Source organism: Dromiciops gliroides, chromosome 5 (assembly GCF_019393635.1).
Source record: "Dromiciops gliroides isolate mDroGli1 chromosome 5, mDroGli1.pri, whole genome shotgun sequence".
Taxonomy (NCBI): Eukaryota; Metazoa; Chordata; class Mammalia; order Microbiotheria; family Microbiotheriidae; genus Dromiciops; species Dromiciops gliroides.
In genome coordinates, this window is record NC_057865.1 from 257,222,719 (window position 1) to 257,243,300 (window position 20,582).

Here is a 20,582-nt window from a genome sequence, read left to right on the forward strand (position 1 = left end):
CAGGATCCTAGCCCCTAGAAATAATGCCTTATGATTCAGATTATATTGAATTCCATAAACACGATAGTCATATAAAACAAATGCTTTTTTAAAAATATTGATCTGTGTAATAGTCAACCTGTAAGGAAAGAACCTGATTATGTGTTATTTGCATTGTAATAAAGGAGAAAGAAGCCAAGATGGGGGCAGAGGTTTCCACTTCTGTTGTCATTCTATCAAGTAGACGTTTTGTCCTTAATTCTTTAGCACCTAGAACTTCAAATATCCTAGCATCTAAATAAAACAGTTGACTAAACTTCCAAACAATCAAAAAAAATAAAAGTACAGAAAAGATACAGTTGTTAGGAAGAAGAAAAGAGCTGTGTCTCACTCCTTCTTCTACTGGATTCAAAGCACATTTTGCATGCATGAAAGATTTAGCGCTAGAAGTGGCCTTCAAGGTCTTCTGGTATAATGGTGTCAAACTCAATGAGAAATAGATCCCCACAGCCTATACATTGACTTAGAAAACCATAAATGAGTATTTTTATTTATTTTGTTAAATATTTACCAATTACATTTTAAGCTCGTTTGACACTTCCAATCCAGCCCAACCCTTTCATTATACGAGAAGTCATATACTTATCCTCCATGACTTTTCACTGTCTTCACCCCATTCAGAGAATGCACCCTTTCCTTACATCAGCCTTTTAGAATTCCTCATTCTCTTCAAGACTTAGCACAAAACCTGCCTTCTAACAGGAGACTTTTGGGGATTCCCTAAACTTCAGGCTGCATTCCTCTCAAAATAACTTAGTATTTGTTTTGTATATATATTTTGTCTATAACTCTATATTTGTATTTTTACACCTGTTATAACCCTCAGTGATTTCACATTGTTATTATTTTGGCATCCCCAGTGCCAACCACAGTTCCTGGTACGTTGTAGGTGCTGAATTAATACTTCTTAATTGATTAGAGACTCTTGGCTTTATTTCTCAATCCTGTAGCCTGGGAATGATTTTTATCAAAGTGTTAATTTGAGCAAAATCCATTACAGCAAATAATTTACAATGTTCCATTCAACAAGGATTTATTAAGAACTCTTGCAATATGCAAGGCACAAAAACTATAAAAGAAACAATTCTCTGGTGTATAAAAGAAACATGTGAGTCTTGTGTATCACTTTCCTGTTTTCTGATTTATACAGGTATCTAAAATAATATATTCAGTGCATTGTTGACTTAAAAACCTTATAAATCAAGTGTGTTTATCATAACATTAAAATTTGTTATACATTTCATAATACATAATACATATTGTGTGTTTGTGTTGTACAATAATGTCTTTAAATTCAATAGCCCGCTTTTTGAAAGGCAGAGTGGTATAGTAGAATGAGAACTAGGGGCAGGTATGTGGCGCCATAGTGCATAGAGTTCTGGGCCCAGTGTCAGGAAGGCTCATCTTCGTGAGTTCAAATGTGACCTCAGACACTTAGTAGCCATGTCACCCTGGCCAAGTCACTTAACTTCTGTTTGTCTTAATCCCCTAGATAAGGAAATGTCAAAGTACTCCCATGTCTTTGCCTAGAAATCCCCAAAAGGTGTCATGAAGAGGCAGACATGAGTGAAAATAACAACCAAAAAATGAGAAGATGAATAATAGCTGAGAAAAAACATTTTGTAACTGACATCACCTTCTGGGCCTCAGTTTCCACATTTGTAAAATGAGGGTATTGTGCTGAATAAATCTAAGTCCCCATTTAGAACTAACACTGTAATATTCTGGGACTGTTTCTAACAGTAGCCATATGGTATCAGTCCTGGGATTGCCTTATGATCAGTCTTTTAGGTACCTCATTAAGTCAACTCAAAAGTGTGTGCGTGTGTGTGTGTGTGCGTGTGTGTGTGTGTGTGTGTGTGTGAGAGAGAGAGAGAGAGAGAGAGAGAGAGAGAGAGACAGCAGAGACACAGAGAGAGAGAGAGAGAGAGAGAGAGAGAGAGAGAGAGAATATGATAGCAAGAGGGATTTTGACAAACATTGAGTCCTAAATCCATTGGCCTTAAATTAGTTATCCAAACAGAAAGAAAATATGCTTTAAGGGGACAATTTTTTCATGTTTCACATTATTTAATAGAGAGAAAATTAGCATTCAATATTATGTTCGTATTTTATGTTAAAATCCCATTTCTGACACCAACATACTGGTTCAATGCAAATCATTTAAGTTCTAGGTGCTCTAGGCATTATCTAAAATGCTGGGTATCAGAGAAAGAGCAGAGTTCTCCTAGAAGATAGTTACCATATGTAAGTCATCTTATTTGCTTCATTTTATGGCCCAGCTTTTAGTCAGGCTAGCTATTCTAGAAATGCCAGTGCTCACAAGTGCAGGCATCCCTCACTTAAATCCAATTCAGTGCTATTCATGATACCACCCAATGTCATGGTCCTTTTTGGGAACAAAGGACAAACAACAACAGGGGGTCTAGACTTATTACCACTGGATCATGGAATTTCCATTTAGGATCATTAGCTCATGTATATAGAGTAAGAAAGATATCATTCTATTCTATACTTTACAGGTGAGGAAACTAAGGCCTAGAATGTCAAAGTGGCTTCATTTGAAACCCAATCTTCAGTCTCCAAATCCAGGATTCTTTCTTTCTACCATGCGATGCTGCCACTCATTTTATTATTAGTGGAAAAAAAAAGATTTCATGTTGTCAGATCAAGGTTGTAAATTTTTGTATAGGGGCTATTTTAGTATATTAATTTTTTAAAACTTATTTTAGGGAGATTTTGTAGTCACAGAAGCTAGGACAATTATGTAATTTTCAATATTTAAAATTTTTCATCTGATAACTTTTTTTTTTTGCTAACAATAAAATATCCCCCCCTTCTTTCTTTGTAAAAGGATTGCATTATGGTGGGTCTGCATACATGTGGGGATCTTGCTCCAAATACTCTTCGAATATTTACATCTAAGTCTGAAATCAAGGGAGTCTGCAGTGTTGGTTGTTGCTATCACCTCTTATCTGAAAAGTATGAAAAACAGTGTAAAGGTCAGTAATTTTCCTGTGTTCAAATCAAAGATGCTAATACCTAAAGACTGTTATTTTTGTTTCGGTTAATGGCTAGATTTTACTCTCCTTATTCACTTATTATGTTTAAATTACATCTGGGATAAAACTTATTTTGCTAGCTCTTTTAAGATATCTTTAAAATTTGATGCCTTGGGGCAGCCAGGTGGCTCAGTGGATAGAGCACTGGCCCTGGATTCAGGAGTACCTGAGTTCAAATCCAGCCTCAGACACTTAACACTTACTAGCTGTGTGACCGTGGGCAAGTCACTTAACCCCAATTACCTCACTAAAAAAAGAAAAAAAAATTGATGCCTTACTAAAAATATTTTCTTTAAGTTCTTTGGTCATTAGAACATTTTAAATTAAGGCTAAAAACTGTTGCAATCTTAACATATTTAAAACCCAAGTATTTTGTTTTGTCGTTTTTGTAGGGGTTGCCCATATCACCAATTTTTGTACATAAGATAATGTCATCACTAATGCAAAGGTACAAGTTTATCTTCATATCTGAAGGTTTTGTTTTTCATTTCCAGGGAAATATTAGTTTTTTACGCATTAATTTAAAATAATTCCTGTTCTATTGCTCTAATAAGATTTCAAAGATAGATTGAAACTATTTTTATCCATTGAAAATAAGTATAAAATTGATTTAAATTATCTTATTAATATTTGGCCTTATCTAACAAAGCTTTGCTCCAACTGGCTAGGCAGAAAGTATATATCACCAACTAAAGAAATCAAAGTTTAAAATAAGGTTGGTTAGGAAGAGTTGTAATAGATCAGTGAGTGGTTTTTAAACTTTATGTTGGGGCAGCTAGGTGGCACAGTGGATAAAGCACTGGCCCTGGATTCAGGAGGACCTGAGTTTAAATGTGACCTCGGACACTTGACACTTACTAGTTGTGTAACCCTGGGCAATTCACTTAACCCTCATTGCCCTGCTCCAAAAATAGGTAGGTAGGTAGGTAGGTAGGTAGGTAGGTAGGTAGGTAGATAGATAGATAGATAGATAGATAGATAGATAGATAGATAGATAGATAGATAGATAGATAGATAGATAGATAGATATAGATAGATAGATATAGATAGATAGATAGATAGATAGATAGATAGATAGATAGATAGATAGATAGATAGATAGATAGATAGATAAAAAAGAACAATAACCATAATATTAGTATCAAGGTAATAGGCTTGTTTTGGGCATAATTTTTCTCAAAATATAGTATCATAGATGATATTCTTACAGTTCTTGTTCAATCACCAAATGATATTGATATATTATTTTATAATAGATACAACAGAAGAGTTCATTTCACACTAACCTGGTGTTACAACTAACAGTAAAATTTAGTAAGATAGCAAAAAAAAAAAAATGTAAAGCAAAAATAAAATAGTAAAATCACTGATAAACTAGAGAGCTCTTTTTTCACCCATAGTCAAAATCTAGTAAGATTTTTAACCTCACACATTTGTTACAGTATACTATCATAAAACAAGTCATTAACTATACTTTTTCAGATGGAGTATGACCAAATGTATCATATTTGTTCATTGAAAAGGAGTTATTTAACCATTACTATTTATAAATATCTGGATCTTTTAAATAAAACAAAAACCACTTCTATAGACCTCTCAAATGATTACTTTTACTTTCTTTTTCATTTTCAGGGCAGCTATTTTGTTTTCCAGTTGTAAAACCCATCAAAATGTTATTTTGTAAATGTATTATCCATATTTCCACATTTTTTCATAGCGCCTCTTTATCTTTCAGCAACAGAAGTGTGACTTTGAGAACTTCATATTGATTTGTTTAGAGTTCACATATTTCAAAAATATCTACTAAATATGCATGTTTAAGAGGTCATCTTTGTTATGAAATGATTTTTCTTCATTTTTATGTTTTATGCCACTTTGAAAAATGGCAATTTCTTCTTTGAACTCAGACATCCTTTGAAGTACTTGGACATGAAGTTTCAAAGTGTTTTCAATGATAGAAAAGTACTATATATTCTCTTTCCTTGTATTATTGTGCCCTTTTGCAAAGATCTTTCCTTTCAGTGGTCTGTCTGGCCTTTTAGAAAGTTATCACAGCTTGATAACTTGTATGTGGCTCCTCATATTTCTCTGCACAAATGACATAGACATAAAATCTGTCCAGATTGCATGAAGGACCACAATTTAAGTAATGTTTGAGTTTTGTTCTGACATTCATTGGGCTTTATCAGTATTGAAACAATACAATTTTTCCATTATGGTTTTCATTTAAAAATCTATCAGTTGTACCGAAAATATCTCTTGATGGGGCCTTGTCATCAGTAGGTTTGCAAAGTAAAATATCTTCCCTAACATCAGTCTCAGCAATATATCATTCCTATGAAATAAAATTAATATCTTTACATCTGTTGCCTCATCCATTTGCAATATAAATAAGTCTTCATGCATAGGGGCAATTCTCCTTTCTACTTATTCTCCTCCACAACTGAAACCAATCATCCAAAGCTGGAAGGGGTAAATACAATTTACCATATTGCCAAAAGGACCCAAGACACACAAAAAAATATTAAAAAACAAAAAACAAAAACCTCTTATCTGTTCCAGTCCTTCATTGTACAGGTATCAAAATTAAAGGGTAAGGGAGAGAGGATGAAGTGCTGTTTACTAAGGTCACTAAGCTAGTTAATAACATAAGTTCCTTGAGGGTGGGAAATATTTTTGCCTTTCTCTTATCCCCAGTTCTTAGTACGGTGCCTGGTAAATAGTAAGTGCTTAATAAATGCGTTTTTGACTGATTGGAATAGAGATCTCTTCCTGTCCACTAGCCTACTGTTCTTTCCATGGATGTTAATTTGTAACAAAAGCAAACACATTTTTATTTTTTTATTTTTTATTATTTTTTTAATTTCTTTTTTTTTTAAGTGAGGCAATTGGGGTTAAGTGACTTGCCCAGGGTCACACGGCTAGTAAGTGTTAAGTGTCTGAGGCCAGATTTGAACTCAGGTACTCCTGACTCCAGGGCTGGTGCTTTAACCACTGCGCCACCTAGCTGCCCCCAAAAGCAAACACCTTTAAGAGAGTTAGGGAGAAAGGGCAACTAGCTATTCATACCTAATGATGATAGTCCATCTGATCATGGATTTAGAGCTGGGAAGGGATGTTAATGAGAGAGGTCCAAAAAATGGAATGTGCTGTGTTGAAAGATAATGAGTTTCCCATCACTCAGGGTGTTCAGGGGTAGGTTGGCTTAGTTCTGATTAGTATGTTTTAGAGGGTATTCATACTGTAGGCCCTCACCTTTGGACCATAGAAACTTCTGTCCTCCTTTTCTCTTCTAAGACTCTGTGACCACCACATTGTGCCACTTTCAGCTTGCCTTTTCCATTCATACCCACCTGCCTCTAGTCACTCTTAACTTTGTTTGCTCAGCTGTTTCAGAGTTTGAACTAGGCAGTGAAGTCCTTTGGGATGTAAATATGAGTTATTAATAGTCTACCACAGTATAGTTGAATTTTTCTTGGTATGCATACTGCTACATTTTATGAAGATATTTGCTATGTAAACAATATGTGTTGTTTCACATGAACGTGTTTACACAATAGACTGTGGTAGACCATGGAGGTGGTCTGTCATGGAAATGTAAATTTCCAAAAATACCTCAAAGCTCACTGAGCCATTATGGAATACTGAATTTATAACACGTGTTTTAAAAACTGCTTTTAAATATTTATACTTTGAAAGCTCTTGAAGTAGCCCCTAGAAACAGAGATTAGAAATGGTTCCATTTGTGAGCTTTATAGACCTAAGACATATTTTTCCAGGCTTCACTTAACATTACCATATTTAACCTCGATGGTGGTGATTATAATGTAACATTTTCAATTCTTGCACCTGAAAATTAGAGAGAAATCTTTCTGATTTAAAATTAAGACGTAGACAGGCTGTAATGTCCAGTAAGGCCATGCATTATATTAAGGCCATCTGGTCATGTAGATGGGTGGTCTAGAACCAATAAAATCATTCATCAGTGAGCATCAATAATGGTCAAAATGAGCTAAATTGTACCATATTAGTATTTCATTAAAAATATAACATCCTGGAAAAAGGGAAAATTAAACTTTTTTTTTTTTGCAGGGGGAATATACTTGTAGGCATCTCAAATTAGCATTTTCCCAAAGAGAAGTCATTATCTTCCCTCTTTAGAACTTCCCTATGACTGTAGGGGAAGGGCACCACCATCTTCCCAATCACCCAGGCTTACAATCTTGTCATCATCCATCACTTCTTATTTTCACTCAGTCCACACATCCAATCCATTTACCAGCCTTGTCATTTCTACCTTCACAGTGGTTCTCAAGGACATGAACATCCCTTTCTCTCCTCTCACACAGCCACCCCATTTTCAGGTCCCCATCACTTCTGGCCTAGACTCTTTGGGTAGCCTCGAATCCATTCTTCGCTCAACTGCCCAAGTGATTTTCTTTTTTTTCAATTTTTAATAAACATTTATTTTATATCTTTTATACACCTAGTTATTTTCATTGTCTTCCCCATTAACCATTAGGATTTGAATGCCCTGAAAGCAGTCACCATGTTTTTCCTTTTTTTGTATCACCCATGCTTAGTACAATGCCTAGGATATAGTAACTAACTAACCTAAATAATAGCTTAATTTTAGGAACACATGTAAAGATCTGAATTAAAGGAGAATGTAATGGCATATTTTCTCAGCCTCTAGTCCTCTGTTTCTGTGGAAATGAAGGGGCTCATAATGACAATTCAGAACCAGGTCGTGGCCACCAGAAATTAAAGAAGGGTTATCCTTAAGTAGCCTGGCTTATGTAATATAGATTATCCAGGAAAATAGAGGCTGTGCAACATGTCATTGCTGGCTGTATGAACTTACCACCTTCTGAATGTTCATCAGTTTACAACTTGAGACCAGACTTGGACATCAGAAGCTTGCTCCCTTTCATAAATTAAAATAGTAAATTCCTTTTACCACAAATTCAGACCTCAAAACAGATTTGAGAATTCAGCAAATTCAATTTACTAGATCAAGACCTTTATCATAGATAGAACTTTGCCCATAGACATCCAGATATAACACTAGACCTTAAAACTTAAGAGCAACATTTTTAGTAGATGTCACCATCCCAAATACTCAGTCTCCAGGTCCTATGGAGTGAAAATACAATCTCTGCAGAGCCATAGAGTCTAAAGATGGAGTGCTTTCTGTGAGGAACATAGAGCTGCCTATTTAGACTGGATTGCTAGTGCAGGAAGGGAAATAATGTTCAATGAGGTTGAAACCAAGTTGTGCAAAACTGTAAAAGCTAATTATAGGAGTTCATTTTTTGTTTGTTTGTTTTTTGTTTCTTTCTACTTTGCAGGGAGCTACAGGAATTGATTGATCAGAGAAATGGCGTTATTAGCTTTGCACTTAAGGAACCCCTCTTTGGGGCAGAATTGTTGTAGGATGAACTGGAATAGTGAAAAATTTGAGACAGGGAAATCAGCTAGAAGGCTGTTTTCGAGACCTGAATTAACATTGTAGGACACAAGAGATGTCATGGAGGTAGAAATGGCAAGCTTTGGCAACTGATTACCCTGAGAATAGTTTGAAAGGAGGAAAAGTTTTGTAATAAGAAAGATGGACAGAAAGATGATGCTCGTCATATAATGTTGAAAGATTTTGTCACTGGGTCACCAGCTTGTCCAAGGCAAAATGGTGCCCAAGGCAGATGATAAAAATATCTAGATACAACTTGGCAGTTATGTCTTTTGTTTTCAGACTTTGAGGATCTGAATGGCACAAACTCATTTCCTTAAGACCTGATTAGCCACAGATTTACAGAAGGCTGAAGTTCCAGATCTAAGAAACTGAGAAAACAGATTCTGGACTCCCTCCAGCTGCACCAGATCAACCCAGGACCAAAATAGACTTCTAGCTTTTTGTTGTTGTTGTTCAATCCTTCAGTCGTGTCTGATTCTTCATGACCCCATGGATTAGAGCATGCCAGACTCTTCTGTCTTCTACTATATGTGGAAGTCTGTCTAGCTTTACTTATCTTTATTATATTGAAACATCAAAGCTAGCAGGAAAGCCATGACGAACTTAAGTCAAGTTTTTATGACTTAAATGCATGCGGGCAGGCACACACACACACACACACACACAGCTTCTGACTTGTAATCCAGTGAATTGAATTGAATTTACCTCATACTTACTATTTAAGTGCCTTCTTCACTACCTTGTGACACAAATGGATGGAATTTATAGGAATTTTTAAAAACATGCTTATCCTCACCTTTAACATGTTAAAACTTGGAAGAAGTTCATTGTATTAATTTTTCTTCAGTATACTCATTGTTTAAAGTTATTTGCCTTTCTCAAAGAGCTTGCTATTAGAAGCCTCCATACAATTTTGTTCATTATTGTTATATAGGAAAATGGGACAGGAACCACATTTAAATCCTTCTTATAAAATAAAAGTCACACTTAGTACAGTAACCATGATAATTATGGCTCCAGAGCAAATTAAGGAATTTTTAATGGACTGAACATCATTGAAACAAATAAGAAAACAATTGAACAGCTAAGATAGGGCATCCAATGCAGAATAAGAAGTCTACAATGCTTCTCAAAGACTGTTATTTTCATGTTTTTGACAGAACATTCAAACAAGGAATGACTGTTCAGTTACAATTTTGCCTCAGGAGTTACTCTATATAACACTCAGTTTAGGAGTCCTCAGTTGTCTCCAAAACTGAATTTATTTGTAGCCCCCTTTTGAAAACAAAGTATGCCTTCTTTTGAATCCTTTTCATTTCCTTTCATTATATTTACAAGCTTTTAAAAGTTAGAAGTTAATAAGTTCATTGAGAGTTTTTATTTATCTGGCTTAAGAGTCCCAAAGCTCCCATTTCCCTGTAAGAAATCTGCAGGATACACAGTTTCTCAATGGGCATTCATTTCATGAATCCAGGTTGAGATTGCACTCATGATGGCACTGCTGGAAGTATTTTTAAAATTCTTTAATGAGCCACAACAAAAATAAGGATGAGGTGTCATGGCCAAAGAATTCATGACTGAGGCAGGCCTGCTCTTGGTGTGACTACAACACCAAAGCAACACGATCTGCTGCTGGCACCATCCAGAAAGCATTTCAAGATAGTAGAAGCAATCAGTAAACATGTATTAAACACTCACTATGTGTCAGGCATGATTCTAAGCCCTGGAGATAGAGACATAAGAGAGATAATCCCTGCCCTCAAGGAGCTTACAGTCTAATATAAATATTAAATATTAAAATATTAAAAGTTCTTGAAGTAGCCCCTAGAAACAGAAATTAGAAATGGTTCCATTGGGGGCAGCTAGGTGGCACAGTGGATAAAGCACCGGCCCTAGATTAAGGAGTACCAGAGTTCAAATCCGACCTCAGACACTTACTAGCTGTGTGACCCTGGGCAAGTCACTTAACCCCCATTGCCCTGCAAAAAAAGAAAAAGAAATAAAAAGAAAAAGAAATGATTCCATTTGTGAGCTTTACAGGCAAAAGATATTTTTCTAGGCTTGACTTAACATTATCATATTTAACCTCAATAGTGATGTTTACAATATAATATTTTTAATTCTTCACCTGAAAATTAGAGAGAAATTGTTCTGATTTGAAACTAAGACATAGGTGGGCTGTAATGTCCAGTAAGACCATGCGTTATATTAAGACCATTTGGTCATGTAGATAGGTGGTTTAGATAGAAATGAAAATATTCAATGAATGAAAAATGAAAATGAAAATATTCAATAATGAGCACTAATAATGGGCAAAATGAACTAAACTGTGCCATCTTAGTATTTCATTAAAAATACAAAATCCTGAAAACAGGAACAATTAAAGATTTTATACAAGGGAAATATACATTTTATTTATTTCATTAAATACTGCCTAATTACATGTAAATTTTTTAACATTCAATTTTTAGAATTTTGAGTTTCAAATTCTCTCTGTCCCTTCTGCCCTTGGCCCTTCCTTGAGAAGACAAGAAATTTTATATTGAATATATATGTGAAGTCATGCTAAACATCTCCATATTAGCCATGTCGCAAAAGAAAACACAGGGGCAGCTAGGTGGCACAGTGGATAGAGCACTAGCTCTGAATTCAGGAGGACCTGAGTTCAAATGTGATCTCAGACACTTGACACTTACTAGCTGTGTGACCCTGGGCAAGTCACTTAACCCTCATTGCCCTGCAAAAAAAAAAAAGAAAAGAAAACACAAACAAGAAATATGTATTTTATATATATATATATAGAGAGAGAGAGAGACAGAGACAGAGACAGAGACAGAGAGACAGAGATGTAAATATAAAGAATTGTATTCAGAGTTCATTAGTTATCTCTCTGGAAGTGGATTGTGTTTTCCATTATGGGTCCTTTGAAATTGCCTAGGCTCACTGTCTTGATCAGAGTATCTAAGTCATTCAGAATTGATCATGGTACAGTATTGCTTTTACTGTGTACAGTGTTCTCCAGGTTCTGCTTACTTCATTTACCATCAGTTCATATGAGTCTTACCAGGTTTTTCTGAAACCATCTTGCTCTATCATTTCTTATGACATAATAGTATTCTATCAAAATCATATATCACAATTTGTTCAGTCATTCGCTGATTGATGGGCATCCCCTTATTTCTAATACTTTGCCACCACAAAAAGAGCTTCTTTAAGTATTTTTGGATAAATAGGTTCTTGACCCTTTTCTTTTATCTTTTTGGGATTCAGACCTAGTAGTGGTATTTCTGGGTCAAATGGTATTTCTGGGTCAAACTGTTTTAAAGCCCTTTGGGTGTAGTTCCAAACTGTTCTCCAGAATGGTTGGACCAGTTCACAACTCCACTAACAGGGTATTGGTGTACCAGTTTTTCCACATTCCCTTCAGCATTTGTCATTTTCCTTTTCTGTTGTATTAGCCAATCTGATAGGTGTGAGGTAGTTTCTCATAGATGATTTAATTTGTAGTTCTCTGGTTAGTAGTGATACAAAGCATTTTTATATGATTATTTATAGCTTTTATTTATCCTTCTGAAACTTTCTTGTTCATGTCTTTTGAATATTTATCAACTGGGTGATGACTCTTTTACAAATTTGGCTCACTTCCCTATATATTTGAGAAATGAGGCCTTTATCAAAGAAACTTGCTGTAAATTTTTCCCCCAGGATACTCTTTTCCTTCTAATTTTGGCTGCATTAGTTTTGTTTGTACAAAACCTTTTTTTAATTTCATGTAATCAAAATTATCTCTTTTATTTCTTACAATCCTCTCTATGCTTGTTTGGTCATAAACCTTCCCCTTCTCTATAGATCTCACAGGTAAATTTTTCCAAGCTACCCTAATTTACTTATGCTATCAGTCTGTGTCTAAATCCTTTATCCATTTTGACCTGATCTTGCTATACAGTGTGAGATGTTGGTCTTCCAAACTAATTTCCAGTTTTTGCAGCAATTTTTGTCAAAGGATGAGTTCTTAGCCCAAGAGCTTGGGTCTTTGGGATTATCAAAGATTAGATTATTATGGTCATTTGTGTGTATTGTGTTCTTAATCTCTTCCACTTGATCTACCATTCTAAACATAGGTGAAATCTTGAAACTTCTAGCTCACCTTCCTTCACATTTTTTCATTGAGTCCCTTGATATTCTTAACCTTTTAGTTTTCCAGATGATTTTTAGAATTATTTTTCTAGCTCTATAAAAAAAATTTCTTTGGTAGCTTGATTGATATAGAATTGAATAAGTAAATTAGGTAAAATTTTCATTTTTGTTATATTGGTTCAGGTCACCCATGCACAATAAATATTTTCCAGTTGTTTAGATCTGTCTTTATTTGTGTGAAAAGTGTTCTGTAGTTGCGTTCATGTAGTCCCTGGGTTTATCTTGGCAAGTAGACTCCCAAGTATTTTATATTGTCTGCAGTTATTTTCAGTGGAATTTTTCTTTCTATCTCTTCCTACTGGGTTTCATTAGTAGTAAATAGAAGGGCTGATGATTTATGTGGATTTATTTTATATCCTACAACTTTGCTGAAGTTGTTAATTGTCTCAACTAGAGTTTTAGTAAATTCTTTAGGGTTCTCTAAGTATATTTAATATTATCTGCAAAGAGGTATAGTTTTCTTTTCTCATTTCCTATTTTGATTCCTTCAGTTTCCTGTCTTATTGCTATAGCTAGCAATATTGAATAATACTGGTGATAATGGACATCCTTGCTTCACTTCAACCTTACTGGGTAGGTTTTGAGTTTATCCCCATTACAGATAATGCTTGCTCTTAAGACTTTTTAGATAAATACAACTTATCATTTTAAGAAAGACTCCATCAATCCTTATGCTTTCTAGTGTTTTTAATAGGAATGGGTGTTGTATTTTTGCAAAAGCTTTTTCTGCATCTATTTATATAACCATGTTATTGTTGTTGTTTTCCTTGTTGATGTGTTCAGTTATGCTTATAATAATGGCTTATATTATATATTATAATTTATGTTTATATACATATACATATTATAAGTATGCTTGTAATACCCTTTAGCTAGAGGATTGAAGGGAAGGAACAGAGGGTGAAAGAAGACCAGAACTGGAAGCTTAGAATCAGAATTTTGCATTATATTTATATACAATTATATCTGCTTATTATTTAAAGTCCATTACCACTGGGATCCAGCCCACCTCTTCAGATTTTTTAAATAATAATTGCTCTTCATGCTCCTTTTCTTTTTTTAGTCCAGCTGTCCTATTTGCTGTTTTCTGATTCCGTTTTCTGTCTCTGCCTTTGTACAGATTGTCCTGCATGTCTGCATTGCACTCCCCTCTCCTCTCTTCCTCCTCTTAGTATCCTTAGCTTCTTTCAAGGCTCAGGTCAGGCACCCTCTCCTACAAGAATCATTTCCTGATCCCCCTACTTCTTAGCCTTCTCTTCTCCTGCATATTATTTTGTATTTACTTCCCTGTTTAATGTTATATTCTCTCTATAGAATGTAAGTCTTTGAGGGCAGAGACTTTTTGAACAAATTTCTATCTTTTTATCCTTAGCACCTAGCACAGTACCTTTCACAAAATAGGCACTTAGAAAAAGCTTCCATTCCAATGCGGGGTTTGGAATGGGAAAATTACTTGGTCATACAGGCTCATTAAGAAGGTTATTTTGTCTGCAGTGTGAAACAGGCTTTGAAAATGAGAAAGAAGAGACTGTTAAGAAGATTATTAAAATATCAGAGGAGGGGTAATGAGAGCCTGACTTAAACTAGGCGGGTGGTCATGTTAATGGAATATAGGGATGGATGCAAGAAATATTAAAGAAGTATTAAAAAATAATTTGGTTACTAGGTAATAGGCAATTAGAGGAAGAATCAAAGACATCTCTGATGTTTCAAGCCTGAGGGACTGGAAGAATGATGGCAGCATCAACAGAAATAGAGAACTGGGGAGTTGGACATATTTAAGAGGAAAATATACATATATATATATATATATATATATATATATTCAGTTTTGGATATGTTGAGTTAGAGTAGCCATCTACACATTCAAGTACAAATGATCAACACGCAGTCGAAAATGTGGCACCAGATCTTAAGTAATTCAGCTGAATTATAGATTTTGGGGGTCATCTCTAAAGAACCCATCATTCAAACCATAGTTATAGAAGACATTGTCAAAGGACAGACTATAGAGACAGAAGAGAAGAATGATAGGGACAGAGCCTTAGGGGATGGACCTTCTAAGTAGTTGGGAAGAATGAGATGGACCAGAGGAGACTCACAAAGAATGGTCAGGCAGTTGAGGAGAACCATGAGCATTCGGTATCACAAGGCCAAGGAAAAAGACATGAACTAGGGTTTATCAGGAGTAGAAGTTGGCCTTGTTGGCCAAAGGTGGGAAACATTGTATGGGTATAATGGTGACGCTGGATTTATGATATGAAGGAAAAGGTGATGACTCCACGATTTTGAACCTAAGGAACTGAGAAGATATTGTAGCCAATGGCAGAAATCGAAAAGTGAGAGAGCGGAATAATTTTAAGAATTCAATTTTAGACTTGCTGCTAGTGCACTGTCTAGCTTGCAGTATCTAGTAGACACTGGGAAATAAGTGCCTGAAGCTTTGGGAGCAATTGAGGTTGCAAATGTAGATAGGGGAGTCACAAGAGTATAGAGGAAGAAGTGTTCCGAGGACAGAACTACGTAAAATGAATTGAAAATTAAGAAACTTAACTGATGTCTAAAGGTCCTTCTATCTGGAAAAATTCTGATTCAGTGAATTTCTAGTTTTAATTTGGTTTAAAGAGTCTCTATAAAATACAAACCAGGATCTTTCCAATTAAACTCAGCTCATTAACAATAAGGGATTAAATGTAGAACGTTTTTGTAGCTTATTTAACATAATAGCAGGTATCTTTTCAAATAATTCTACATATACAAGCACTAAAAGTAATATAATGTTCCAATAAAATCCACAAAGAAGTGTTAAGGAACTTTCTAAACTTACCCCTATTTTTAGAATTGGGAAATTTCTCACTATTTTTTATTATTTTATTACTATATTAACAGAACTTGTGGTCTTCTATTTGACGTATTGGCTAATTATAAAGTGGATACTGAACTAATCCAGCCCTGTCAGAATAATGTTTCTTTTCTTTTGGATTTGAACAATATGTCTCTTTAAAGACTAAAGGTTCCTGAATTACTTTTATAACCTGTGCTCTTGTCTGCTCTGGCTTTTACAGATTGTGAAAAAACAAGTTTTGAGATAGAGGAAAAAATTCCCTTCTCTCTTCCCTCCCCCCATTAATCTTCTATTCATTATTCTTTCCTTGATTTTGAGTTGTATTTACCACCAAATAGTGAAGGGAATTCTGGAAAATATATCCCTAACATTACTAACAATAAGAGAGAACAAAATAGATGCATCTTGTAGTGTAGTTTGAGTTATAAAGTGTTAAGGGTTAAAATTCTAGCTAAACTGTCTAAAATATCTAATGAGTGGTCGCCAATAAATTATAAGCTTTAGCAAGAGTTAGACTTTTAAGCATTTATTAAGGAGAATAAGAATTTGGTAAAGAGAGAGAAAAAGGCCTAGATTCCTATCTATTAAAGGGAGAGCACATTTCTAGCTCCGCTCTCCACCAGAGTCCAGAGGAAAGAGCCCCGAGACTGAGCGCCAGTCTCTTCCTCCTCCCACTAGCCCGCGTCACTTCCTGACTCCTGGTCTTGCCCTCAAAGACCTTCGCTTCATGGGCAGAACTCTTCTACAGTAAGTATCCAGCAGGTGGCGTCATTCCAATCGTTACAGTCCCCCCTGTTGTTCCTCAAGAAACAAAATGTTTCCTTGACGGAACAGTAAAAACAATATAATAACTATTGCTAACTAATAATATGTGAACAACAATATAGAAAAGGAAGAGAGGAAAGTTTTGTTCAGAGGGGCGACTTTTTTTTTTTTTGTCCTCATGAACCGACGCTTTGACATTAGTCTTGCAAAGGGAGGGCCTCTGCAGAGAATACATGTTACAGATGGTGTATATTATAACAGAAAGAGAAAAAAAACAACAAAAACAACAAATCAAAACTGTTCATTTAAAGTCTCTGAAAGTCTTTTCTCAGAAGTCCTCTAGGTATAGTCGTGGAATGGAAGTCTTTTCAGGGATTGATGTGTGGATGCTGGTAATCAGCCAGGAAAATTTCCTACAAAATTGAGCTTAACACAACTTTAAAATAGCTTTGTCAATAATCAAATCCAACAATGAAAGTTCTCAAAAACATGTCTAAGGGAATTCAGAATCTTAGTTGTTACACATGAAACATATAATAAAACAAAAATTGAACCATTCTTTAAAATTATAATATTACTATAGTCCCCCCCCCTTATGGAGGGTAATTGAGAAGACAATTGCTGCGATATTAATTATTAAAAATAATTTTTATCTTTGTTTCATCACTTTTTGCATCATCTGCCTAATTATCCTCATGCCATTATGAGAAATTAGAAAATCTAATATAATTGGTAACAGGTGTCAAGGCCAAATTCAACACTGTATTTATCATGACACCTGAGATAATTATGGGGGTTACCATAAAAGAACAGAGAAATGATGGGATATGAGCATTCCCACACTTGAGCAATATGTACTGCCCATACAGTATGCCAGGCTTAAAATAGGTGGATGGAATATACGTCCATGCCACCGAACATATTGGAGGAAACTGAGTCAGACTTAATCAGATGCATGGGATTGAGATGGTCCATGGCATCAGGCATATAGGAGGGAGCATAGAAGCCAGGTGTAGGAGTGAGATGGGTGGGATGAATACTTCCAGCCATCTGTACAATATTGTGGGGAAAAATAAAATAAAATATTAAACCAAGAGAATCCAACCTCAACATTAGTCAAAAGCCGTTCCCTCGGCCATACCTTGACTTCATGCATGTCTCCCCTCATGTGACAGTTCAGTGTCTGCTCTTGCATGTATTCCTCTTGTGATTGGATGGCATCTTGGCCAACTGGCATCTGATAACTCAGAATAAAGGCAATTAATGTCTTAAATGATAAGTTCCCATAATTCAAGTCTCATATGGATTTAAAATTGAGGATAATAAATGATTGCAAAAAATGTGAATACATCTTGACTCAGAACACAATATATAATTACGCAACAATTTCAAATAATACCCTTTTTTTTACTTAGTATACAATTACTTTTGTGAAAAATCAGAACATACTTAAATACAAGTTAAAGCACAACAGAATCTCAAAGAACTTTTTTTTTTTGAAAAAAGAAAACTTTTACAAATGTTCCCCTCTTTTTTTTTTTTTTTGGAATATGCTTATCAAAAATAATACTTCTAGAATCAATTTACACTTGCCATGGCAAACAATTTGCCAGGGAAATGCTTTAAAGAGTTTGATCAAATAATCAGTTGAGAAAAAATAACAAAAACAAACAACTCGGAATATGGGAGCACAATACTCCTAGAATTAACATTGTATAATAAAATCAAAACCATCTTGCCATGTTTCAAAATTAGATAGACAAATGAATAGAAGAAAATACAAATGGAACAATAAAAGACAGTGAAATTCAAACTAAGGAAATCTAAATGAGCATGAATTTAATATTAATGAGTATTATGAAATATAAACTTGATCACATGACTATAAAAAGCTTTTACAAATATTCTCCTTGTTTTAAAAACTAAGTATAAAACACAACCTCAAAAGCATGAAAATCTCTATGAAAATAAACCCATACCATTAATTTCAAAATGTATATGTAATAGCATAGAAATCCTATGTAACCTCTGAACTGATACTGTTAATAATCTTAGTGAATTCAGAACACTCTTGATTCCGATATCTAAAATCCCCAATACTCATATCAATACCTTGCTGCTTACTTCTACATATCTGTAAAATATATACCCTTCCATGGCAAAAGCAGAGTCTTGAACTATGTTGATGATTGTCATTCTTATTCAGCTTAAGTTTTTCTTCTTTAACCCCTCTATATTGTCTGTCAGTCTTTTCACCATACAAATGCTTTATAAGATTACTAATTAAAGACAAAAGCAGGTTAGCAAAATTATGAACAAAACAAGCATATCTGGAATTTAAAGGGTTTTCTAAGGTTGCCTCAGAAGCACAGCCAGGCTGGGAAAGGGCTGAGCCTGAAGCTGCAAATGTAGTTAGAGAAAGTTGAGCATGCGCATCAGATCTCTGGACTTCCCAGGCAGGGGAAGCAATGGGCTTGGCCATGGGAGGAGTAGAGGGTGGGGTCTGGAGAAGAGGGGAGGGACCAGCGCAATTTGAATCAGACTTGATTTTGAACTCAGGCCTGGATTCCTCTTCCCCCACTTTGCCTCCAGGCGCTAGGGGATTAAAAGCTTCAAGAGGGTGGGTCATTGCCTCCAGGCATGCAAAATTAAAGCAACAATTAGTGTTAGAATTGGGAAAAGCTGCAGGAATCTCTTCAGGTTTCTCTGAAAAAGCATGGTTGGGAGAGGGAGTGATATTTCCTTGTGTGAGTAAGTTGCTGGCTCTTTTAACAAAAATAAAAAGAAAAATAGAAAATCCACAAAAACAAAGCATTAACATGATCTTATCTCCCATTTGTCCGGTTAAACAGACTAAAATCAAAAATAGGGTAATTAGGGAGTTTAAAAGGTCCATTCGAAAAAATTTAAAGGGAAAACACAGCCAGTGCGCCAGTACTTAGCAGTTTAAAGGGTAGGGGAAATTTCTTACCCAACCGGAAGATCAGAAGTGAGGTTCAGCTTTCCTCTTCGTGGTCAGCCATCTGTTAAGGGTTAAAATTCTAGCTAAACTGTCTAAAATATCTAATGAGTGGTCGCCAATAAATTATAAGCTTTAGCAAGAGTTAGACTTTTAAGCATTTATTAAGGAGAATAAGAATTTGGTAAAGAGAGAGAAAAAGGCCTAGATTCCTATCTATTAAAGGGAGAGCACATTTCTAGCTCCGCTCTCCACCAGAGTCCAGAGGAAAGAGCCCCGAGACTGAGCGCCAGTCTCTTCCTCCTCCCACTAGCCCGCGTCACTTCCTGACTCCTGGTCTTGCCCTCAAAGACCTTCGCTTCATGGGCAGAACTCTTCTACAGTAAGTATCCAGCAGGTGGCGTCATTCCAATCGTTACAAAAGGATTAATCAAGAGAGAACCACTGCAGAAAACGAATGGGAAAACCCTGGTGATGATTTTTTATGCTGTGAAAGACACATGTGAGGATATACATTTTCAGACTGAAAATAACATTTTTGTTGAAAGTAAAAGAAATACATTTGTTAGTACTATTACTAATTAAATCACTTTCACTATTATACCAAGTTAGACTGCATAATCAAAGGATGTCTAGAATAATATCATAGCAATTCTTTAATGAGCCTCAAAAAGATCTTGGAAGGAATAACATGGAAATAATTGCAAGACTAATGTTCACCCATCTCCTTTATGGAAAAACATATATGTTTCTCTCACAGGATTTCTTTACATTTCCTATAACCTCATTAAATTTGGACGACACTAAAAAATCAACTAGTAGCTACCCACAAAACCAAGGCCAACTTTCTTTAAAAACAAAACAAAACAAAACAAAACAAAAAAACAAAAAAACTTTAATGAAAATAATAAAATTCCCTTTCTACTACAACTACTGAGGTAAAGAAAAAACTGAAATAAAAAACTACTTCTCCAAGTTGTTTGGAAATAGCCATTAAAAAAGTTTAGAAAAAGAATAATACCCATTGCTTACATATTTAGTGATATTATAGACATTTAAAGTTGGTTCAGAGTTATATTTAAACTTATTACTTAGAATTCTTTTCATCATTCAGGAATGGTATACGTATAACACAGCCCTTGCTAATTAAACATTATCCTCTTTACCATGCTTATAGTTGCTTTTGATATTACAAAATATGGAGGATTTTTTGGTTTTGTTGATTTTCAGTAGGCATTATAA

The 20,582-nt window shown here is 35.1% G+C and overlaps 1 protein-coding gene across 1 annotated transcript in view; it reads left to right on the forward strand.

Moving 5' to 3' along the window:
- The window catches only part of METTL25 (methyltransferase like 25), a 155,001-nt gene that overhangs the window by 57,054 nt on the left and 77,365 nt on the right, over positions 1–20,582 (forward strand). The window contains exon 5 of the mRNA XM_043969357.1: positions 2,894–3,041. Coding sequence (XP_043825292.1) covers positions 2,894–3,041 — 148 coding nt within the window. The remainder of the gene's footprint in view (positions 1–2,893; positions 3,042–20,582) is intronic.